At 29.1% G+C, this 24,398-nt stretch overlaps 2 protein-coding genes across 2 annotated transcripts; both read right to left on the bottom strand.

The window, feature by feature from the left end:
• Positions 1 to 585: 585 nt before the first annotated feature.
• LOC130824454 (bZIP transcription factor 29) lies at positions 586 to 4,370 on the bottom strand. Its single transcript, XM_057689469.1, has 5 exons — positions 3,999 to 4,370; positions 2,485 to 3,842; positions 2,249 to 2,381; positions 2,066 to 2,150; positions 586 to 1,231 (listed from the first exon to the last, which is right to left on the bottom strand). The coding sequence occupies exons 2-5, from the start codon at positions 3,708 to 3,710 to the stop codon at positions 984 to 986; spliced, it is 1,692 nt and encodes a 563-aa protein (XP_057545452.1). The 5' UTR covers positions 3,711 to 3,842; positions 3,999 to 4,370; the 3' UTR covers positions 586 to 983.
• A 13,175-nt stretch (positions 4,371 to 17,545) lies between these two features.
• LOC130824445 (benzyl alcohol O-benzoyltransferase-like) lies at positions 17,546 to 24,398 on the bottom strand. The gene is made up of 3 exons (XM_057689458.1): positions 23,776 to 24,398; positions 19,662 to 19,935; positions 17,546 to 18,449 (listed from the first exon to the last, which is right to left on the bottom strand). The coding sequence occupies exons 1-3, from the start codon at positions 24,226 to 24,228 to the stop codon at positions 17,791 to 17,793; spliced, it is 1,386 nt and encodes a 461-aa protein (XP_057545441.1). The 5' UTR covers positions 24,229 to 24,398; the 3' UTR covers positions 17,546 to 17,790.

Here is a 24,398-nt window from a genome sequence, read left to right as displayed (position 1 = left end):
AAGTCCAACTGTTATTACAAGAAACAAATCCTTAAAAATGCAAAAATATAACCCAAAAGTGTCCCACTTAGAGAAAACATGCCAAATTGCAAATAAAAGAAATCATGGGAGCAATGGACAAAGTATGAGGATAGAACATTTCCACATTGTTCCAATGTTCGCCATTGTCCTAAATAAGACCTACAACTATGATAAGGAACCAATTTAATATTGAGATCACGATACGATATATTATACTTTATCAACGACCTCTTGCATAAGAGTCCTTTGAATTAATAGTCCGGACATAGAACATGTCGTTCTTAAGCCCAGCGCTAAAAATTCCACTAGAATGGAAGGATAATTAAGATTCAAAACACGTGAACATTTTGGCACATAGGATATTGTACCAGGTTAACAAATCAACTCAACCAAAAATTTAAACTGATAGTTGAAACTCCATGATATATTGTTATAAAGTGTTCTTTTGCTGGTCGAAACATTGAAAAGAAACACCTTGTCCTTGCCCTTTCATAGGCAATGCAGCATTGTCGAAGTGTTCTTTAGTCGGTCGAACAAACATGCAAGAAATGAATCAATCATCCGTGATAACGACCACAGTTTAGGCCCAATTTCATTAACAAAATAATCTTCGCCTTAACAGCAAGGACAGAATAACAGCATAACAACGGAACCTAGACATTTAAACACGCAGCAGTATCTCTATTGTACAAAATAGTTGTATTACTAGATATGTCTAAACGAATTTTCGGGTTTACCATACATGTTACATGTACCTAATTTGAGTAATAGAATGTATGATTCGGTAATTCTATGCAAAACGAATTTAAGGCTAATTTACTTCCAAGTTTCTTTCTCTGTCGATATGCAAATAAAAAAACAACATACAAAAAGAGCATACTAGAGATCAATAATCCAACCAAATTCAACAAAAGGATAGCTAGTGAAGAACAGGGATAGTCTTATCTCGATTTTTCAAGCCATTATTGTTTTGATTCACTCTTTATGCTCGTACTGTTCGAGTCCTGTGCCGTTGGTTGTTCCTGCTGTGCAATAGGCTGTTGCAACTTACTGGGATTGGTGGGGCCAGATTGAGGCTGTTGTTGCTGCTGGTACATTTGAGGATTAACAAAAAGCTGCTGTCCAAAACACTTGGACATGGACTCAGCATTGATCTCACCTGTTGCCATCTTTAAGCGTTGGATTTCTGCTGTTAAAGCTTCATTCAAAGCTGCCAACGATATCAACATTCCGTGAGATTTACTTCAATATACTCCTACACTACTCAATACTCGTGACTTAAAAATCTATTAGTTCTCAAGAACTACATGATCATTTGAGCATTGTTACCTGGAACGACATTCGGTTTGGAACGGGGAACGGGAACGGAACACGGAACACAACCTAGATTGACTCGAGAACGATTGGGTACGGGATACATTATGTATAAAATATATATTTGAAAACAAAATTAAATTAAAATGATTATTTTGCTTTACGAAATTATTTTCAAGTGGAATTTTTTAGATTTCTTGGTTTCATCTCATTTTTTTCTCCCTTTTTTTTTCCTTTTAATTTGTAAATGAAGGCCAAAATACCTTTAAAAAAAGGTGTTCTACGCCAAGATGTCACCTTGAGTGATTTGGGTCATGTTTCGTGGTGATTGGGGACAGACGTTCCCAGATCGCGAAACGTGGCTACATTTCCACGTTTCATGTAACTATGCATTTGAGTTTACACATCAAAGAGTCGGTAAATTAAAAACGTATCGAGATGCTCCAAGAAAATATTATTTACCGTAAAAATTGTAATCTGCGTTAATTTATATGGCATAAACATCAATCAAATAATATGGTGTAATATTAAAATACCAGTCAATTATGGAAAACCTGGGGCCAGACAATGAATATGTTCTAATAACCTACAACATCTTTATGTTTCTTCTTATGTCTATTGAAGTTATAAAGTAAAACACAAGCAAAATGAGCATACAGGAGTTGTCACAGCAAATCATTACAACCGGAGTACATGAATGATTATTTTCATGGTCGAGTTAAAATCATACCGTCACGTAGCTGGGCTTGTTGCTCCATGGATTGTAGACGGAACTTTAGCTCGTTGTTTTGATTGGTAAGTCCAGTAGAATCTCTCTGTTCAGAAAACGAGAATTTAAGTTAACAATTAAAATAGAATAAACTAAATGCAGCAGTGTAGCCGATAACACACTTCTAAATCAGTTGTCACCCACCTGCAATAATGTAAGCTGTGCAGACAAAGTTGTGGCTTCGTTTTGTAAAGTCTGAACCTTGTGTTCCAATTCTGAAATATATCTCATCTTCCGTTCTTTTGAGCGAGCAGCTGACTGTCGATTTGCCAAAATCCTTAAAAGGCACAAATAAAACATATACGTTGATTTAGAAATATCGAATCATCAACAACTGAGAACAAACTCATGCTAAATGATAGGCAATTAGTAAGGTATACCTTTTTGCACGTTTAGGGTCGGTAAGAGCAATCTCGGCTAACTTCTCATTAGCCATAATCTTCTTCAGTTCTGCACCGGTAAATTCTCCATTACCAAATTCCAAATTGAAGGCATTAGAATCTCCATTAGCCGGATCCTTAAGGGAAAGTTGAGCCACGCCGGTACTTGGGGAAGGAGGTAACTTCAGAGATTCATCACCGAAATTCATACTCCCCATGAAACTGTCCATGGAAATACTTCTGTAGTGTCTTGTAGTTGGTGCAGCTTCACCTGCTGCACCCCTTTTCCGTCCAGTACCACTTTCATTCACGCTGCTTTCAGCTTCGGTATCACTACTTTCACATCCATTCGTCTTCGACCCACTAGCACGGCTATCCATATCATCCTTATTCTCGTTACCATTCCTCTCATCGGTCCCAGAAGAATTCATGGCATCGAGGCTATCAAGATTCATATATGCCGAAAGGAAGTCATCCACCACTTCACCTTCGATATTACCATCACGATTCCTATCCCAACTTGACTCCTTCTTAACTAACTGAGCTGGTTTTGTAGACCTCGGAAACTCTCCACCAGACAAACTCCTCTCCAACCCATTATGATCTCTAGGACTAGGAGGAATCATCGGTGTTGGTGGCGGTGATGAATGAAATACATTATCAAACCCAAACGGTATATCACTTATAGACCGCCTATGCAATTTCCGAGGGGGGAGACCCTCAGAAATATGCAACGAACTACTTCTACCAAAAGAACCCGGAGGCAACAATAAATTCCCATTACCATCACGATTCTCCAACGAACCATTGGACGAATTGGTATGTTCATGAGCATTTGTAGGGGAAGTAGAGTTTTGGTAAGGTGAAGGACTCAAAGGGGGCAATGAATCATTCATAAAGAATGATGGTTGAGACAATGATCTCGAATGGGTCGGTCCACGAGTATAATTCTGGGAACCTGAGTGATGAACACCAGGTCTAGTCACTGGAATTTGTGAATAAGGTGAAAGTGGTGGCATAGCAGGATGTGATGGTGGAATACCAGACCTTTTACCATTTTCAGTACCAAAATTTTGTGGGTTTTGGGTATTTTGAGGTAAAGGTGGTCTGATTTGGGATATACTTAATTGAGATACATCAAGATGATTATTTGTTCTTGATAAAGCCCCAAAAGGGTTTTGTAATCTATGCATCATATCAATATTACCCCTTTCTGTATCACCCATTTCAGTTCAAATTCAACACAAACTAAAACCTAAATTCTTTCAAACAAAATAAGTTCAACAGTTTTTCAACTTCAAATATCAACCCACAAAAACCCCAAAACCATTAAGTGAAGTTCACTCTCACACATATACCTAAACAACAAAAATCCAACAAAAATAAGTTAAATTTCTACCAAAATAACCTAAATTGAGAAAACAAACAATGAATTATAATACCCATGTGATAAAATCTAATCTTTATCAAAATTACATTAAAAAAAAAAGTGAAAAATGAAGAGGGAATAATACCAAGAACCAAAATGAGGCATACAAATGATGAGAATCTATACACCACCCGCTTAAATTTGCGAAGATAAACACTTGTAGCTAGTTTGATCGGTAACCTTAGTGCAAGGCGCAAGAACTGGTTCTTTGTCCCTATCTCTCTACTTTCTCTCTCTAGATTCTCTCTCCTTTTTTTCTATGAAGAAGAAGATATGACTAGAAAAAACAGTGCAACACGGATTTTCTGGTGTCCAAACGCGTGAATTTAATAAAATGGCTGATTAAATATATTTTTAATTAATTTTTTAAAATTTATATAATTGGCGAAAAAAAAAGTGAATTTGAAATTCCGACCGCATTTAGACCTTGTATTTATCAATCAATCAATCTTCAAATCTTCCCCTCTATCTCCGCAGTATATTATGGCCTTGTAAGGATACCCGCAGTATATAATGGCTTTGTAAGTATAGGCATGGCTTCAAAACTCTATTAGATTTGTTCTGGATCCGTCTATATTTTTATGATTTGTTCCAACGGATTTGAATTAGGTTTCAGGTAAATAATAAAAAGGGTTTAGGTTAGAGTTTTTAGACGATTAGATTTAAACTCGACATGGAATCTCTTTATAGACTCAGTTTAGACTTAAGAGTTAGATTTTCTAAATTCATCTTAATTTGCTCTAAATTCGACCTATTACATAATCCAAAATTAATTTCAAATTCGTTCTAAATCTATTTTAAATTTATTCACCAATAAATCAATTTTAGTAACTATTGAAAACTTTACGGAGTAAAAAGTTGAAGTTTGAATAATTAAATTAAGACACGTTTATGAACCTAGATCCATCAAACCCGGTGAATTTGAGTATTTTCAGACCCTAAGAGTCTGAGACTGAATTAAGTCCACAAAGATTAGATTTAATGGGTCTGATTGGATTTGACTCATATTCAACCCATGGTAATCACTATTTGTACTCCTCTATTTATATAGGATAGTAAAAAAGAGAAAAACGATATTATTTTTAAGAAAATATGATATTTGGTAATGAAGAAATATAATAAATATGTTGATAAAATTAAAAAGAGCTAAAATATATTACTGAGATTAAAATAAAGTGATAGATTATTATTAAAAAATCAGAAATCGCAAAATAAGATAGATAATTAAAAATAAAAAATAATACTGAGTGAGACGGAAGGTGTAATCTTTTGTAAATTGTAAATGGTAGGAGTATGTTAAGTGTACAAGACTTTGGCTAAACAAATGGAATTATGGTAAAATGGTTTAAAATAATATAATTTTTTGTTTTAATTACTTTGATCACTTTTTTAGTCTTTCTAGTGACTTTTGTCAATGTCCTTGGCTGCAACCACAATCACCGTCTCGTGGTTAGAAAGTTTTATGTGCTAAAAAATTCTTCAATTTGTGTTTTTTTTCTTCTTATTTTTGACTAATTTTTTTATGATATAATATAATATATACCATATAGAATGCATATTGATATAGAGAAAAAATTATAAATTTTAGTATAATGTTTAAAATTATTAATTGATTAATTAAAAAAGCCAAGGGGTTTTGAAAAAATATCATTCAATGACTTTTTTATATCACCATTAAGATTCTTGATTTTTTTAGAATTCATTTTAAAAGTCATTTGGTGATCAAAACAACTACATTGGGAGTTAGCCTAAGGATTTGTGTGGTCATACCTAATATACCCATTTGTTATTCCAGGGAAAGTGTACAAGTAACTGTAAAATTGGCATGATTGGTTTACCCCCAAGATTGAACAATGTATATGGAGTTTGTTTGGCGATTGTGAAATGATTGTTTTCTCGAATTATACGTTGGTTTTATTAGCTTAAAGTATTAGTTAATAGGTATTTGAATTATCTATTTAAGTTAGTTATAAAGATGTTTGGTAAAACTAATTTGTTAGTTGTTAGTTGTTAAATGTTAACTATTTAACAAATAGAATTGCGTGAAAAAAAATAAATGTCAATAAAAAACTACTCATATTACTTATTTGATTTTGACTATAAAACTGTTTTTCATTCGATCAAATAGTCATTTACGTAACATTTTATATATGTTTAACCAACTGAAAAGCCAAAAAAAATTAAGCAAATTCACTGACCTAACAGACTTCTAATGATAAATACATATTGAATTTATGGCCCAATAATTATATTCATTCTTTTCTCAGCTAGTTTCTTGAGAGAACATCTCTTTGAGAGGCGTATCTCAAACCCAACCCATTAAAGATTAATGTCTACTTATTGCATTCTTAATGCTTATTGCCTTATCATTAATGCTTACTTACTGTATTCTTAATGTCTACTTTCAATATCTTAAAGGTCTACTTACATCGTTCTTAATGCCTACTTATAATATTTTAAAAAAATATATACTGAGACGGCCCCATTAAAAAAGGTCTCTCAAAGAGTTTGTCTCTCACAAGAATTTGTGTTCTTTTCTAGTGAATCTATTGCTATATAGTGACAAATTTTTAAAAGGAGGTCTCATGAGTTATTATAAGTCTTTTAGAGTATATTAATTTAAATTTAAATTTTAATGTTTGTCTAGAATTAGTGATGGCCACAAGGCAAATTATTTTGAATCGAGATGATCCTAAATTGTCAAAGAACCATTTTAAACAGAAATATTTGCTGCAAGTTCCGAATTGGTCTGACTTGCAGGTTTAATAAAGCTTTATAAAAATTTATGGCCAACCTGTAGAACCGCTGTCAGAACTTGAACTACAAGCCTTTTCACCAGAACTGGCCCGCTTCATGCGTGACCCGAAACTATCAGGTTCCCCTAACCCATCGGTTCCTTAGAACCACGCAAATCAAAGGAGTCATTGGGAATTTGCCTATGGGATGAATTTGATTCTTTCATCCACACCTTCTCATCCAATTCTCTCTCTTCTTACCGTCTAGCTCTACTTACCTACATAATTACATAATTATTCTCATAACAATCCTCTTATATATACTAAAACCAAGACCACCTAATAACACGTGTCAGACTCTGGTAAAAAATTTTCCCGTTCAAATTAGCTTCTTACATACACTTTCTTATAACTTTATTGTACCTTTCAGGACAAAATTACTATACATTAATAAATGGTATTGCAATTCTGTATGACTATTAAATTTGCCTATTTAAGATTAAGGAGATTTATATCTTTATACCAATTGGAATAATATATGTGATTTTAATAAGATTGAAAACAAGTTTTCTTCCCTTTATATGTGTTGGAATATTATATGTGATTTTAGTAAGATTGAAAATAAATTTTCTATTTAAGATTTATCTTCTATATATTAATACAAATTATTGTGATATTTTCTACCTCTAAATTGAGCATGCCTCTTTATTTATGCTATATATTATTAGTTATCATTCTATATACTAAAATGTTTACCAAATGAGGTTGATAGATAACTTGATCGAGTAAGTGACTAATTGCAAAAATATTTGTCTTCTATTGCGAAGCAAAGACAAAAAGAGGTCAAACAAAAATAAATAAACTTATTCTTATTAAAAAGGAAAATTTGATATTAATAATTCAACATTTCACTCATCTGCTATGAGCCTATGAATAATCCCACCCATGGATTATTTTTTAATAATCCAACAATCCCCTTTGTTTGTTGACAATATACTAATAGGATATGCTGATAGCAAACTAAAGGCAAATGTTGGATTATTAAAAAATAAAAAGGCAAAGGTTGGATTATTAAAAAATAATTTAAATGTGGAATTATTCATAAAGGTTTGATTATTAATATCAATTTTTCCGATTAAAAATGAAATGGGTAACTCAAAGGCTTAAAGTTCATCAAATGAGGTGAGCAGCAAAGTGAATGTGTATAAAATGTCGTCATTTTCAAGATTATGACTTTCATACACCATTCCTATTTATCAACACCTAGAAATAAATGTTGCGTTCAAATGAAAAGTCTCCTAGAAAAGAGAAAGGCAAATGAGATAAAATTGAAATTTGATAATTTTTCTTTGTTAGAATTTTTCTTTACATTTACAAATATTAATATGTGGAAATTCATTAAAATATATCAAAAATTTAAGTTGATTATATTTCGCCAAGTACTTAGTCATTGAAAAAGCATCATTTAAAATTAAGGGGTCTTTCTTTAGATGATTGTATGATATGATATGATGATTTTTCTATCTTTGTCTCACTTAGTTTGTGCACATTTTCAAATATATTAATCGATGTCCTAATGCATCTTATTGTGCATAATTATAAATTATAAAAAGTTGAAGTTAATAAATAATATTATATTGAATCAAATAAGATCTCAATTGACTATGATTTAATTTATATATTTGGTATAATTCAAATTAAGAGTGATAGAAATAATGTTAAAAACTAAATTAGGTAAATGAAGGGAGTATGTTTTAAGTATAGTTGAATTTGAATAATTAGAAGTGTTAAAAACTAAATATGATATAGGAGTTTAAGGTATCTCAAGGACAGTTTTTCTTAAAAGATAAGTTGAAAATTGGTAAGAAATTGATTTTTTTTTCAAACGCCAAAATGAGAGAGAAGCTTTGTGTTTGGGTTTTTCAAGGATAAATTTTTCTTATCTTATAAGTACTCTTTATTTTCATTTTGTATAAGTTGTTTGATCTAAAAATAAAAATAAGCATTTATCCATGTACTTTTCTTGTGTATCTACTCCATTACATACGTTGGAGTATTTATAGTCTATTTAATTTTTGATAAAATAACTTTTTGTATATCGTGTTTAACACGGGTAATCAACTAATAATATACATACTTTTAATATATAGTGATTGTTAAATAGCTTGTGCTTAGCACGAGTAATCAATAATTATGTTCTAATAATGTGTAGATATTGTTATTTATTATTCAATTTTCTTTGTTGTGATTTTTTAAAAATTATTATTCATAGTTATCTTTCTTAGCTTTTATTTAATTTGTTTGTAACGATTATATTATTTATGTATAATATTTTCTAAATGTCTCGTGCTTTAGCACAGATGATCATCTAGTATTATATAATGACTTAAACAAATACTGCAATGTATGAAATGCTTAACAACATTATTTACAAAAATATAATTAAGTTGTAGAATAGAGAAATAATGACTTAAATTGCTGAGCATTATTGGTATATATAAGAAAAGATAGTGTAACAAATTTTGGTGAAAATTTGATATTAAGAATCAATGGAATCAAATTTTTTATTTTAGTTTATTTAATAACGTAAACAGATACTGCAATAAATTTTTGCCTTTTATATAGTTAATTGTAGAATAAAGAAATTAAAAGACTGTGAAAAGCCAAATGTCAAATTTCCAGAGCACTTATCAGGTGTAATTTTTCGATTAGAGTATTTAAACTGACTAAATTAAATAGCTGACCAGTTCACATAATTAAAGATTTGACAATTATTCAATGTTAAACCTGCTAAATTTACTGATTTAGCTATAGAAATTATTTCAACTAATTAAATACTTTAATCTATAAAATGACTAAGATAATAGAAACAATAAATTAAGAATCATTTAGATGATATTAACAAATTTAAAATTATAAATTAGAAAACATAATATTAATCATATATATCTTTTAATAAATTACTGCTAGAGAAATTTGAAAATAAAATAAAGTAAGAAATAGTTAGATGACATTAAATAATTTATTAAGATTTAGACTGATTTAATTATAGAAATTATTTCAACTAATCATTATACATTTTAATAAACACTGAAAAATCACACGTGTCAATCTTTTGGAGTCATGCTAGATGAAAGAGTTTTATTAGTTCATATTGATTTAAGTGGCAAATAAAGTTAATCAATCTGTTATTTATTTTACCCATCTACAAACTATTTTAATTTATTACACATATAAAAATGTCATGTCAGCCCTTTTTAACAATTATTATTTATTACTTCATCTTTAGTATAGAATGTATTTATTATTACATGTTTTTGAAAATAAGATTTATATACTTTTTTATACTAAGAATTCCATGTATTGCACGGGTTTTATACTAGTGGTCTATACGATTAAACAATTTAGTCTTCTATGGGGCAAACTTATGTAAGGATAGGTGGAAATTTCTAATTTTTTAGTTAATTTAGTCTATCAATTTTTAATTATTTCTTTAAAAACTAATAATGCAATATTAATACTCCTATGTCTTTATTTTTATAAAAAGCGTTTAAATAAAGTGGCAAAATAATTAGGAGGATCTACTCCGAAAGAAATACTACTTCTACTCCGATGGCATACAATATCACCGTCGATTGATAACTATGAGCCAAATTACCATGAATGATACGATTAAAAATTAGATGATTATGCAAACAAAGTCGACGAAGCACTAGAAATTAATGATGATGATAAGGACTAGGAATCATCAACTCCTACTAGGATTATTAAATCTCAACAATTATCAAATCCGTTTGAAATATTTTTAGTAAATCTCTTTTAATGACAATTAACATGTAATAAATTTCGATAATAATCAACAAAGATACAATATTATTTTTTTTTTATATTTATAATTAAGCAAAAAGGAGTTGAACCGATGATTTGACCCACTAACCTTGGAGTTGATCGAACTGTTAGGAATTGCTTCCTGAACAGTCAAGGAACCATCCGAAAACGCTAAAACCAAAATCAAATTAAAACCATAACCCTATAATTCGAATCAGATTCCACTTTTTAAAAATCAAAACAAAATGACCTAAATACTAAAGTGTCTTATTTATCAAAAAATTTATATATTAGAATAACAAATTAAATTAAAGTAATACGGTAATGATTGGTGTTTTGTACTAAACATATTAAAGGTCATATATGATCAAATCTTTTTAAATACATTTTATCCTTGCCCTATCCCTCTTTTATATCTCTTTTTAAAAGCAATATTTTACTTCCAAACATTTTTTTGGGATCGTTTACTTTCAACCATCACCATCTAATTGAAAAGTTTAATGAGAAAGACTTGATTGTAATTATAAGCGTGCTTTTGTTTGGGCGGATTGAAATTATTTAAGTAATATGCGTATATTATTATTGTTCGAAATATGATTTTGTATATTGGTAAAGGGTTGAGTGATAAGTGCTGGTGAGAAAAGCCTAATGACAAATAAGAGTTGAGTACAACTATATTTAACAAATTTTTTACTAATTTAATTTCCCGGTCTATCTTAATTTGATGATTTTTCCTAATAATTAACTATTTGATGTTAATCATTGAGGGGTTTGATGCATATAAGTTTTTTTTTATAATTAGAGATATTTATTAATAAAATTAAGAGAAAATCTAAAGATATCTTTGGCATAAAAAACCCTGCAAGGGGAAAGAGCCATTACAACTAAAGGGCCTAATAAAATCTATTATGTCATGTTTGAGAACTATGAGCAAATTAAAGATTTTCAAATTTGGATATAAATCAAATTCCACCATTGTTTTTAAAGTAGTTAAGTTGAGAATTTGAGAATGACAATCTAAACCTTGTCATTTTCAAATTCTTCATTTATGATTTCATAATTGAAATCCATAATTTGAAATGAAATACTTGTTCCAAAACACTACATTAATAAGCTGTAACATATATATAAGCGGTTTTTTCAATTTATAATATTGAAGCGGATTCATTTAAAACCGTTAAACACATGTTTAAACCGCCACCATTACTTTTACACCTTATACATATTTAAACCGTCACCATTGATTTTACGTATAAGGCATATATAGATGACCTAATCTAATAAGATTTGGTACCTAAGTATTTAGTACTATAATATTCCCTTAACCGACCTCTCCATGTTCTAATTAGTGACCCAAGTTACCTTTATGTCTTGCTAAGTAGGAGTAATCTTTAATTAGTTGAGTGAATAATCATGATTAATTTGGTAATTAAAAGACAATAAACAGAGGGTCCCTCCTACAATTTGATAAACAAGATTATCCTAATTCCTAAGTCTTAACCTAACACGAAGACCCAATTACATGCACAACGTGCGATGTCGTCCTTTGCGCCTGAGTTCGACTACAACTAACATAATCGTGGGTTTTTTTTTCCGGCCAAATTTATAAAATTTGCCGCCTAACAAGAAAAGAAACACTCAATGGGATGTGGGCCCTTAGGCCTTCGTTAGGAGTTGCCCAATATTTCCATATCGAAAATTTAATTTAAATAAATGTTTTAAAATAAATTATCCGAATTTTAGAATATTTGAGCAATGTTATTTTGTTAACATTGTCGAAATCAATCGATATTATAATTATAAAATGTAGTATTATTTAATTTATTTGAGATGAATCGATAATTAAGATTTTACTTGATTTTATTTTAACTTTTTGATTGAAAATTAAATATAAATTTGAGGTTTATGGACGATGAAATTACAAAAAAAATTAAAAGGAACACGTTCGTATATATAGAGAAATGGAGGTAGTATTAAATTAAGTATAATAATAAATTTATTATGATACAAATATCTTATATGTACTCTTTTTTCATTTTTTCATATACACTTCACGTTTAGGGTAAACTGTTCAATGAAGAAAACAAAAAATGTAAATAAATATATTAATTAAAAAATAGGTAATCACTGGTTAGTCAGAGAACATCTTTAAATTATTATAGTTTATTTTATTTTGATTAATTTGCTGATTTAGATGTATATTTTTTTTTTTAAAATGTGTGTCTAAATATATAGTAGAATTTTAAAGATTTGGAAACATAACATGTACATACATGTGTGGTCATCCTCTTCATTGAGACCTACAATGTTATTTTGCTCATGGTTGGGTTTTAGATTCCACATGAAAAACAAAATTTTGCTTCTACAACTATTAATTTTTAAAAATTATGTATCGAACTTATTATTGGGGTCAAGGACCTACCGGCTTGGTAGTCAAATTAATAATTCTTGGATAACATTATTTTATGCATTTGTGAAGAAAACAATTGCATTAATAATGCTGTGTAAGTACTAAGTAATACTCCTAATATACTTCTAACATATACTTTTTTTAAATTACTTGTTAAATCAATAAATTCCTTTAAAAAATTCTAAAAAGCTAATATTATAAAATACTCTCTCCTTTTCAACTTAGGTGTCCTATGTACTTTTGAGACACTATTCATCTATCACTCATAAATTGCATTTTATTATTAATCTATAACTTATAACATAATCATGTGGGATCTTATTTGATTCGTTTTGATGTAAAGATTATTAATATCAACTTTTTATAATTTTTAATTGTACATTAGATAGAGTGCATAAAGTAAATGAGACACTTGAGATGAATAGGAGGGAGTATATCTTAAGTGGAATCAAATACAATCTCAAAAAAAAAGGGTCCATTCTAAATAGTTGATTTCTATCCTCTTTAAGTTTGTATTTATGTTCTTTTTTGAAGATAAAAATTTCATTTGTCAAAAAAAAAAAACAATATTAATTAATAAATATTAGTTACTACTTAAAGTGCAACTTATTTTTTGAACCAGAAGTAATATTTAGCGTTGATCATTATTTAAGCAATTTAAAAGCTTTCACATAGATTATAATTCATTTACTTCTACCTAGGGATTGAGCAAAACTACACATTGATTTTAAGGCTCTTTTTGTTTCGTATTTTCATAATTTTAGAGCCTAAAAAACGTAAAATTATAACAAACTAAAGGTATTGCAAACTAATAGGAGTACCATAAACTAACATTTGAAAATAATTAAATTTAGAGGTTATATACGTTCAGCCACCTTGAACATGCCCAACGATTTACTTATATTTTTAAAGTGGTTATTTTCATAGTCTTATAATAACTTTAAAGTGACTATTTACAATCTTAAAGTGACTATTTATAATTATATAGAAAAGTGAAAATTAGTTCTTGTTGGTGATAATAATTTAACCCTTAGTTATAAAAATTAGACTTTACACAAAATCTTGAGTGAGAGTGACATAGTCTCACTTGTGAGACGCATCTTATCGGACGGTCTAATTATTTTAATTTTTGTTAATCAATAATAAGACTTATAAGATCAATTCATCTGGAATTGACATTTTAATTCAAGTATAACAATTTTAAGATTTAAAAGACTAATACCAAAACTTAAAAGATCAATTTCAAGACTTAAATTTCTCATTCTAACTTAACGTATGACGACCCAAATATTTAAGTGGTATTAAAAACTTTGAAATTGACCTTTTAAGTCTTAACTTTGATCTTTTAAGTCTTGAAATCGTCTTAAAATTGGTATATCACAAATAAAAAAAATTAAAGCGTCTAGGCCAGTCATACGGCTTAGGTCGTCTCATAAGAGACTCAATGTAGAGATAAAACCTTCAATTATTAGATCTACACAAGATACTACGTAGAATGAAATTTTGAAATACTTAAGCAAAAAAAAAAATTAATTAAATAAACTGAATTTAAAACTTATTTCAAAAGTAAGCGTGAAATTTTCAAACCTGAGGTTTGGGGCTGTTCGCAGTTACTAACTGCGAACAGGTCAAAAAAGACAAAATAGCTGTTTGCACTTACTAACTGGGAACAGCTATTTGACCTGTTTTGACCTGTTCGCAGTTAGTAACTACGAACAGCAACAGGACAAAATAGTTGTTCCCAGTTACTAAGTGGGAACAACTATTTTTGTCTTTTTTGACCTGTTCGCAGTTAGTAACTGCGAACAGACCCAAACCATAGGTTTGGAAATTTCACGCTTATTTTTGGAATAAGTTTAGAACTTAGTTTATTTAATTAATTTTTTTTTTTTGCTTTAAGTATTTCAAAAATTCACGTAGAATAAGTTGATGGGCTTTCTGACTGAAAGTTAAATCCGATACCTTTAACTCATTATCAATTGTTATAACGGCTAAACTTGAGCATTGACAATTATGGAAATGTTGTATATGAAATTAGGGATTATAAATCCTTGGTATTAAATAGTGGTTATAAAAATAATTTGTAGTATAAATTTTTATAAAAAGTACCATAATATTAATGTATTGGATGATTATGTAAAGAAATGAGATGATTGATTTAAACTTATCATACGACTTTCCTACTAAAACATATTCTGCGAGCTCCTTATATGAACTTTTTTCATTATTAAGCGATTTCATACAATCACTCTATTTTAATTGATTTATGTATCAATTCAAAAAATAAAAAATAAAAAATTGATTTACGTATTGGTTCTATGTGACTGTGACAAAATATGCCAAGCTAGAGATTATATCAAGATGGGTGTTCAAGCTCAAGTGGATCACAGTCACAGCTTATGTCAACATGATCTTAGCTCCTTGGACGGAAGGCTACAAGCTGCTTCAACACACTCTCAGCTGTTCTTATTAGGATACTCTTTATTTCCCACATGTGTATTATAGGCTTATATGTTAGGGTTGTTTCTGTTAGGCAGTAGGTTGTTAGTTATAACCAACCTAGTTTGTTATAGTTGTATAACAAATTTCTGTTTCTGTTATTTTGTCTGTCTTCCTCTATATAAGGAGGGGCAGTACCCTTCTATTTTCATTCAGTTGATTCAATAATATTCAGTTTCTTTCTTGCTTTTGGCTCTTAATTCACAGACTGCTTATTAAAGCCCAGCCCATACGTCATGAAGTACAAAAAAGAACTTAGGAAGCTTTTTCTCTTATCCAATTCAAATTGTTAAAGAACTTTGCAAGCTTTAATCATATCCAAACAAATTACTCAATATTTGTTTTTTTTTTTTTTTTGTTTTTTAGGTTATTGGCTTGTTAATTGGTCAAACACTAAAAAATAGTGTTTAACAAGTGTCTTTGAGCTACTTTTGTGAGAAATCGTTTCTGGATGAGATGAACTAAAATAAGGAGTTCATATTGTCATAATATGTATTGGGCCGGTGGACTATTTAATCCATGAATATGAAGTGTCTATCGGTGAGACGGTATCATACTACAATTTGTGATTGTCTATTAAGCCTACTGAAAAGTTGAATTTAAGTCAAAATCAAAAAGGCTACTCATATAGTAGCTTCTTTATTAGCTTTTGGGTTTTTAACAACTTTTTCTTTGATAATAGTCAACAACCAATAAATAATTTTTTACAAACATCTTCATAACAACTAACTTTTCAGTCAAAACTTCTTACTAATCAAACTAACCAACAATATCATCCAACAACTTTAACTAATAATAGTTTGTCTGATAGGAGAAAGTTCTCTCACTCGTTTGGAGCACACAATGATAGTAATAGTTAATCTTTGCCGGCACAAACTTTTTTTATTTACTTATTTTTTAACTTATTCTCTTACAATATGCAATTCTTTAACACATTACAGTCTTTATTGTAAAAATTTCTAAAGATCAAATACAAAACATAAAACCTTCTAGACTAGTGATAGGTATTAAATAGTTTATTACGAATTTTGGACATGAAGATAATTGATATAAAGAGTCAAGTGTAAATAATTTTTATTTCTTAAATAGTAAGATAGCATACATTTTATTTTAAAAATTTTGCTTACATAAATTTTAATAAAGTTGGAGTATATGAAATATTCCGAGGCATAAATTGTGTATTATGTTGACAGCAACTATAACAATTGATTAGTCTATTGAAATGTCATTGTTTTTTAGTTGAATCATTGGACACTCCACATAATTGTTGAATGGTACCAACTACCAAGCAAACGAAGATGGATCATTTTCAATTTCATTTTCCTTTTCATACCTAGACATTCAAAATTTCCACTAAATTGTATTTATAAGGACAAGTAAAATTTTTTTAAAAAAATACAATTTTCTAAATAATACTAATAATCATCATATTCAGTGTATCCTCGCTCATATGAAAGGTATGATCAAGATTTGGAAAAAGAAAAAAAACGATAATTCATACCCATAAAAAAAAGCGCGGTCAAAGAGTCAATTTTCTAAATAAATCATAAACCTAAAAAAGACAATTATACTATTCAATAAATATTAAAATAAAATTACTTTTTTATTTTAAGGATTTAAGTGATCTATTGAATTATAAACTATTGAGAGTCTAAAAGAACAATTTCATCAATCAAAAAGGATCATCGAGTCACTCCTCATTACAAATACTACTGGAAGTCACGACGAGATATTTCAAAACAAATAAACTAGATACGTTTGTCCCATTCATTCAACATTATTTGTTATATTGATTAATTCTACTTATTTTATATTATTTTTATTTTTATTCAATAACTCATCATTTTCTTTTACTGTCATTCATACAATGTATACTCTATCTCATTTCCCATTGCTACTAATTTAAAGGGACAAGAGTGTAAAACATTACTAATTTAAACTTGAGCATATAAATTTCTTAATCCTTCTTTGTGAACACTTGAATGATATAAAGCTTAACATTCACAAATCACAATCCTCCTTTACCATTGTAAATAGAGCCGTCGAAAAAACTTTATGACATATGTACATGACTTTATAATCGAATTTGACTTTAATCCGATTTCAAAATAAATTTATAATTATGTGAAAAGTAAAAATTAATGTACACATAAAATTCAATTTTAAACCAATCTTGAATAATTAACCAGAAATCTACATATTATTAGGCAACTTACTTTTATTTGAGAATAAAAACTACAATTTTCTCGCCAAATTTTTTTTTTTATACAGAATTTTATTCCTCTCTAAGACATTGATTCTCCACCCCTTAATTTATTTATCAATGACATACAACATAACACATTTGTTACTCAAAATTAAAGCTCACACTAACTTAAATCACACATATTTGTACACAAAATCACTCATAAAGAAGAATAAATAAAATAGGATGAAGGGCCCAGAGCCTCACTTGGAGTATCCGACAACAACCCGTTTAATTCTTTAACAAATATCTCCATAGCATTTCCGGGTAAACAAAGAGGAACCACAATTCCTTTCTCTCCTTTACCATTTTTAAATGGAATATAAAAGCTCGCAACACCAGGAATTGCCCCAACCCCACCTTTAGCGGGTCCGCCATAAGCGGGTCTACCCCATCCGAAATCCAGATCCGCAAATCCGGCCCGTGTGACATCCGAAACAACGAAAGTCCGAACCACTGTGAAGTGGGGCCTGCCTTTTAGAACCATGAGGTCAGCTAGTGATCTCATATACTCTTGTGTGACGTCAGCTTTGGCTTTTTTCACGAGGTTCAAAGCGTACCCAATCGGGTTACCCGAAAGTTTTCCGGCGGTTGAAATTGCTACGGGAAAAGCAAATGCATTGCCGTAAAAACCCGAAGGTATAGGCGGGTTGAATATGGATCTTGCGTTGAATATACACATGATTCGGACCGATTCTTCCGGGTCGGGTTGAAGAGCGATTGTGCGACACCGCCATAAACATGCTGTGAGTATTTCGAATGTTGAGGCTTTTGTGTTTGGAGGAAGGAATCGCCTTAGAGCTGCTATCTCTGTGGGCCCTGTTCAAGAAAAAAATAATTACTCATACATCATATTAGTGGAAAAATTACTATTATTTGTCCATTTTAAGTTTTTTATTTAAGAAAAGTGAAATTTAAATTTAATTTTTAAAGTATGTATTCAAAATAAAATTGATACCTTTAAGGTCAAAATTGATTCTTTTAAGGTCAAAATTGAAAAATGCCAAAAAAAATAAAAAAAATGCGCAGGTTGCTACACGCGCGAATTGGGTCCGTCTAAATTGACGGTTTTATTATGAGAACATCTCGTCCAAGACCAGCTGAATAAATTTATTATTCCATATCTTACAATAATACTCGAATCAAAAACTGTGCAATAGAGTTTTTTTAATGACTTTATTGAAATGTAAATTTTAAATTAGTGGAGTTTTATATTATTGAAAACTAATTATTTTGATTGAAAAAATTTAACCAATGAGATTTCTCAATATTACATGAAACAATTTTATTTTAATGGGTAATTTTATACTTTTAATTTTTTTAGTTTTAAGATATTAGGTTTGAAAAATGAATATTATTTTCTCAAAACAATCTTATTATGAAATAATAATATATTGTATTTTATGTTAAAGGAAAAAAGTGAAATTCTATAACTTTTTCTAGTATAAAAATATAATCTTACAATTAATTATCTTTATTTTTATTTAAAAACATTTTGTATTAAAGGAAAATAGTGAGATTCCATGCTATTTAGTATAGTTTTGCCAACACAACATACAAATGTATTGCGATGTCATATTATATTATAACATTTAATAATTTTGTTGCATTTGGCAAATAATTGTTAGATTAACATTTGTCATTTAGCAGCCAAATTATACTATTATAATTTATATAATTGTTTAAATTGTTAGTTCATAAATTCATATTACTCCCTCCTATTCAGCTTAATTGTCTCATTATTTTTTAGCACCATTCACTTATCACTCTTAATTTGTATTTTAAAACATAGTTATGTAGGATCTTGTTTGATTCGTCTCAATACAAGGATTATTAATATCAACTTTTTATAATTTTTAATTAAGAATAATTTGAGATATTAAAGATTAAAATGTTGGCTCGGCAAGTGTGAAAAACTAAATGGACACATAAACTAAATAGAATAGAGTATTATTTAAATTGTTAGTGTAAGAAAAGAATATACTAATTTAAATTTGGTTATAAACAATATTAGAAAATAGAAATACATACCAAAAAAGAAAGACTTGTGAACCATATCATCTAGTGGAATAATGGTGCCGTTAGTGTCTGCAACCTCCTCGTATTCACGGTGTTCACAGGTGACTTGAGGTGGATTCCGAGCATTAAATAGGTGGCGGTCCCATACTGGCTGGGTCGATAGCGATTTAGCACCGCGAGCGAACTCAGCGATTGCGTTCATGAATAAGACTAAGCCAGGAGCATCAGCCATGGTGTGGTTTAATCGAAGTGCTAGTATGAATCCACCACATTTAAGCCTTGTCACCTACATATTGAAAGTCACTTATCATTTTTATTTCACAAATTCTTGTGAGAGACGGTCTCTTTGAAAGACCATTTTTAATTGGGACGGTCCATAAGAAAAATGTTTTTTTTTATAAAAATACAAGTGTATAACATAATTTATATGAAGTTATTATGTATGGATGTTATTGCAGCTAACTAATAAAAATCTGAGGAAGTATAAATTAAAAGAACTAGTCCTTTATTTCTATCATAATTGTGTTGATCTTATGATCTATCAATACTTCTCCATATATTTTAACTTTTTATTATATTTCCTCCTATTTAAGCTAGTAGTTATTGGGCATTATTTACATATTATTTTTGATTTCTATTTTATTATTTTTAATCGTTAAATTAAAATATAGTTATGTGAGATCTTGTTTGATTTGTCTCAATGCAGAGATTATTAATATCAAATTTTAATAATTTTTAATTAAAAATACTTAGAGATAATAAGAGTTAAAATTTTGAATCAACAAGGATGAAAAACTAAATGAACTACAAAGAAGAGAGTACCTACTAGGTTGAGCACTTGAAAGTAAAATGTTTCAATTAATTCTAAATAAATTATGAGTTAAGACTTAGGAGTAATAATGCAATGAAATGATGTAATTGTTAATAGAGTATATAGATAGACTTGTTAATTTTCTAATTTGACAAGGCTTAAAATTGGATCGAAACTTGATCAAAAATTAGTGACTTATATCTAAAACTTTTCACTTGTAGCTTAATACTAATTCGACCCATGAAATTTTAAAAAATGGGTTTAACCTGAGAAACCTAAACCCGACTTTTTGATTTGTTTTTTCAATTTTATCAATCTATTTAGTTCAACATCGCTAATTTTTAATCGGAATTAACTATATTTCTAGTATTTTTGTATTTTAAGTTTTTATTTCTTTATCAAACCCTTAAAAGAGATATATTGGTATTTTTATAAGGAAACTTTTTAAAAAATAAATATTATTATCTTTATAGTTTTTGATAAAAATTTAGTAAACTATTTTTTAAAAAAAACTTCAAGATTCGTTGGATCAATTTAAACCGATTGAAAACAAAAATAATCCGTCCAAAAAAATATATAATGTGTATGTACTATGTTCCATTCATTTATATCTATGTTAAGTTTTTGTTGGATTTACTACAAATTTTAGGTAACAATAGTTTGGATAGTAGTTCATAATTTGATGGTTTGCCACCCTAGCTTGTGCCCTGTCGGCTGTGGGTCAAGTGTTTTGTGTTCCCACAATTACTTATACCTCTTTTCTTGACACGTGTGATGTGTAAGTGTGATGTGTGATAGAATAAGAGAGGGCAAAATAACACAATAAGTCAAAATCAATAATTTAATATACCGCACAAGTTAGATTCTGAAGAAGAGAATTATAAACCCGTCAGATTATATATATACTTCATTTGTTCCATAATATCCGCTACATTTTCTATTTTTGGCAATTTCATATTACTTGCTACATTTTCGTTTTTAGTAATAAAACAATCATTTAAAGTTCTACCTACCCCTATTTTTATCCTACTCTATACTCTATAATAAAATACTATATTATACTCATAAAGTAACCTAACAACTTATTTTTTCTTTTTTTTTCAATTAACAATAATAAAATACTATACTCTATAAAGTAAACAATCAGCTACAGTGTAGGTTAATCACTTTCCTTAATTCCCGTACTTATACAAATGTAGCGACTAAAACGGAACGGTGGAAGTATTACTCTAATATAATTTTAAGGCATGATCTATTTTACTTCTTTGAGGAACATTATATTGAATCCAATCCTTGTGTAGTTTGATTTTCATATTGCAAGTTGATTAGACTAATTGTAAAAAGTTTATGTGGATTAAGAAATTGATTAGTTGACTAAAAGCTTTACCAAACTCTAAATATAAAAACAAAGAAACGTCTAACTTTTCTACATTCATGTAAAGCTATTTTTGGTGTTTATTTATTTTATGGACTGTATTAAAAGTTGAATTGTGAAAGTTTATGGAAATTCTTTCATGTGATCTACTCACCCTTCACCTCCTCAAATCTTTTGTGGTTTTCTAAAAAATGTTATTTGATCAAACATGAATTAAATTGTGGGCTAAGATCTGCTTAAACACAGATTTTTGAGATAATATTACAATGAGATTATTTTTACTGAACTAATATAATATTTACTTGTTATCTTAAAATGATCACTTATAACTTTAAGGTGATCACTTACAGTTTTAAAGTAATCACTTTTTATTGGTTTAAAATGATACCTATAAACTTGATCACTTATAATTTTAAAAAAATCAATTAAAACAATAATCTAATTATATAAACTTTTCACATACTATTAGTCTATACAAAACTTGTTACTTACAAACTCTTGTATAAAATTAAGAAACGTCCAATATTGATCTAACTTTAGTTGTTATGCCCTTTCTAAGTATAGTTTATAGAGCAACTCTATTGTGGACCATATTAAAAGCTTTGTTAATTTAAGACAATAATTTCAGCTAGTCTAATAGACGTATATTAAGTTCAGCCCATTAAAGATTAATGTCTATTTATCGTATTCTTAATACCTATTTATCATATTTTTAATGCCTACTTACATTATCCTTAATGCTTATTTATTGTATCTGTAATGTCTACTTTCAATATCTTAAATGTCTACTTACATCATTTTTAATGCTTACTTACCGTATTTTAAAAAATATATATTAAACCGGCTCAATTAAAGATAATCTATTAAAGAGACCGTCTGCCAATAGAATTATACCAGTAATTTACCCTCCCGTCTATTTTATTCATAAAAATAATGATTTGATTGATATTAGGGATCATATTTTGTCTATACTCTGAAATCTGAATCAAGTAACTTTGCCATGTTAGGTTTTTCTTTCTTTTTTTTTTTTATATATTTTTTAAATGTAAATGAACACTAATACAAAATACAAACTTTATTTTGGTTAGTGTTTGTTTTCATGAATTTCAACCATAAACTAGCACATGTCTTACAATACCACTTCTAGTTTTCAAAGCAAATTAGATCCATTAAAAGTGATTTTAACATATAAGCTCATGAATTTAGGGATACATATAAACATTTATTAAGCTGATATGCATCAAAATGAATATTAATTCCTACTCTTATTAATTAAATAATTCTATATTCAATTTCTTATAGACAACTTGAATTTATATATCCTTATTGTAATAGTAATTCCTCTAGTTTTATTAATTGTTACAATTATTATTTTCAATATAGTACTAATTTAATTCTAAATATGCAATGAAATAAAAAATCCCATAAGAGTATATACTTCTTATATATAAAGAATAAAAAATAAAATAATGGGATATTCTATGTAATAGCAATATATTTTTATGAAACAGGGAAAAAAATTCCATAGAATAACATTGTAATGTTGTAATCAAAGCTATAGTAACATTAATGGGTTAAAAACGTTTAATTGACCATTAAGTTGTAAAACATATTATTTTTCCTTGTGTTTTTTCTTAGAGTTACAGTTTTTTTATAATTAAGATTTAGTATTACTAGTGTTTCATAAAAGTATATTACTATCATATGGAATATTCTTAAAATATTTCACAACTTAATGATCAATTAACGTTTTAGCGCATTAATATTACCGTAGTTTTAAGTACAACATTACGATGCTATTCTTTGAAATTTTTTTTAGAAAAAATACTATTGTTGGTATTTCATAAAAATATATTGCTACCATATAATAGAATATCCCTAACATATTATTTGGTAAATATTTATGATGCAAGTGTAACAACTAATAAAAATGAGTTTACCTGAATGAGGATCAAAGGGGCATCCAAAACAGCAGTTGAGCCAGGCACATCAAATAAAAGTTCTTCCAAACAAGGGAAAGGAGGTTGAAGAGCATCTCCAAACTCATCTAGAGTTACATCCGCATCAGCTTCAATAAACATTATACCTTTACCATTACATTCCACCTCCAATTTCCTCCCTTCTTTCTCCCTTAGCCGTCCGGCGAAAGGGTAGTATGACACTAATGCCTTCGCCACGGCCTCTTTCACTACTCTTGCTGGGTCCGCCCCTCTGGTGGCAGACCCACCAGAGTATTCATCATTCCGGTAAAATTGTATTACCGGAATTTGAAATCGAAGACCTTCTTGGTCATCGATATCGGATAGCTCTTTAAACTCGTACGGGGTTGGACCAGCCGGAGCGATTAGCTCCGGGTTCCTCCTCGTAACTTTGAAAACAAGGGGTTGTGCCATTGTAGAAATTAAGAAGAATACAAATTAGGTGGAGAGAGAATGTTGAGAGATGTTTGTTTGCGTGTGATTTGGAGTTGAGATAAAATGTGTGTATTTATAGACAAGATTGAAGAGGATTGGAGGAAATCCAGTAGTGTGGTTTGGAGAAATATGGAGTGAAAATAGTAGGG

The sequence above is a fragment of the Amaranthus tricolor genome, chromosome 1 (assembly GCF_026212465.1).
Source record: "Amaranthus tricolor cultivar Red isolate AtriRed21 chromosome 1, ASM2621246v1, whole genome shotgun sequence".
NCBI classification, from domain to species: domain Eukaryota; kingdom Viridiplantae; phylum Streptophyta; class Magnoliopsida; order Caryophyllales; family Amaranthaceae; genus Amaranthus; species Amaranthus tricolor.
Note: the sequence above shows the minus strand (reverse complement) of the source record. Positions and strands in the feature narration are given on the sequence as shown.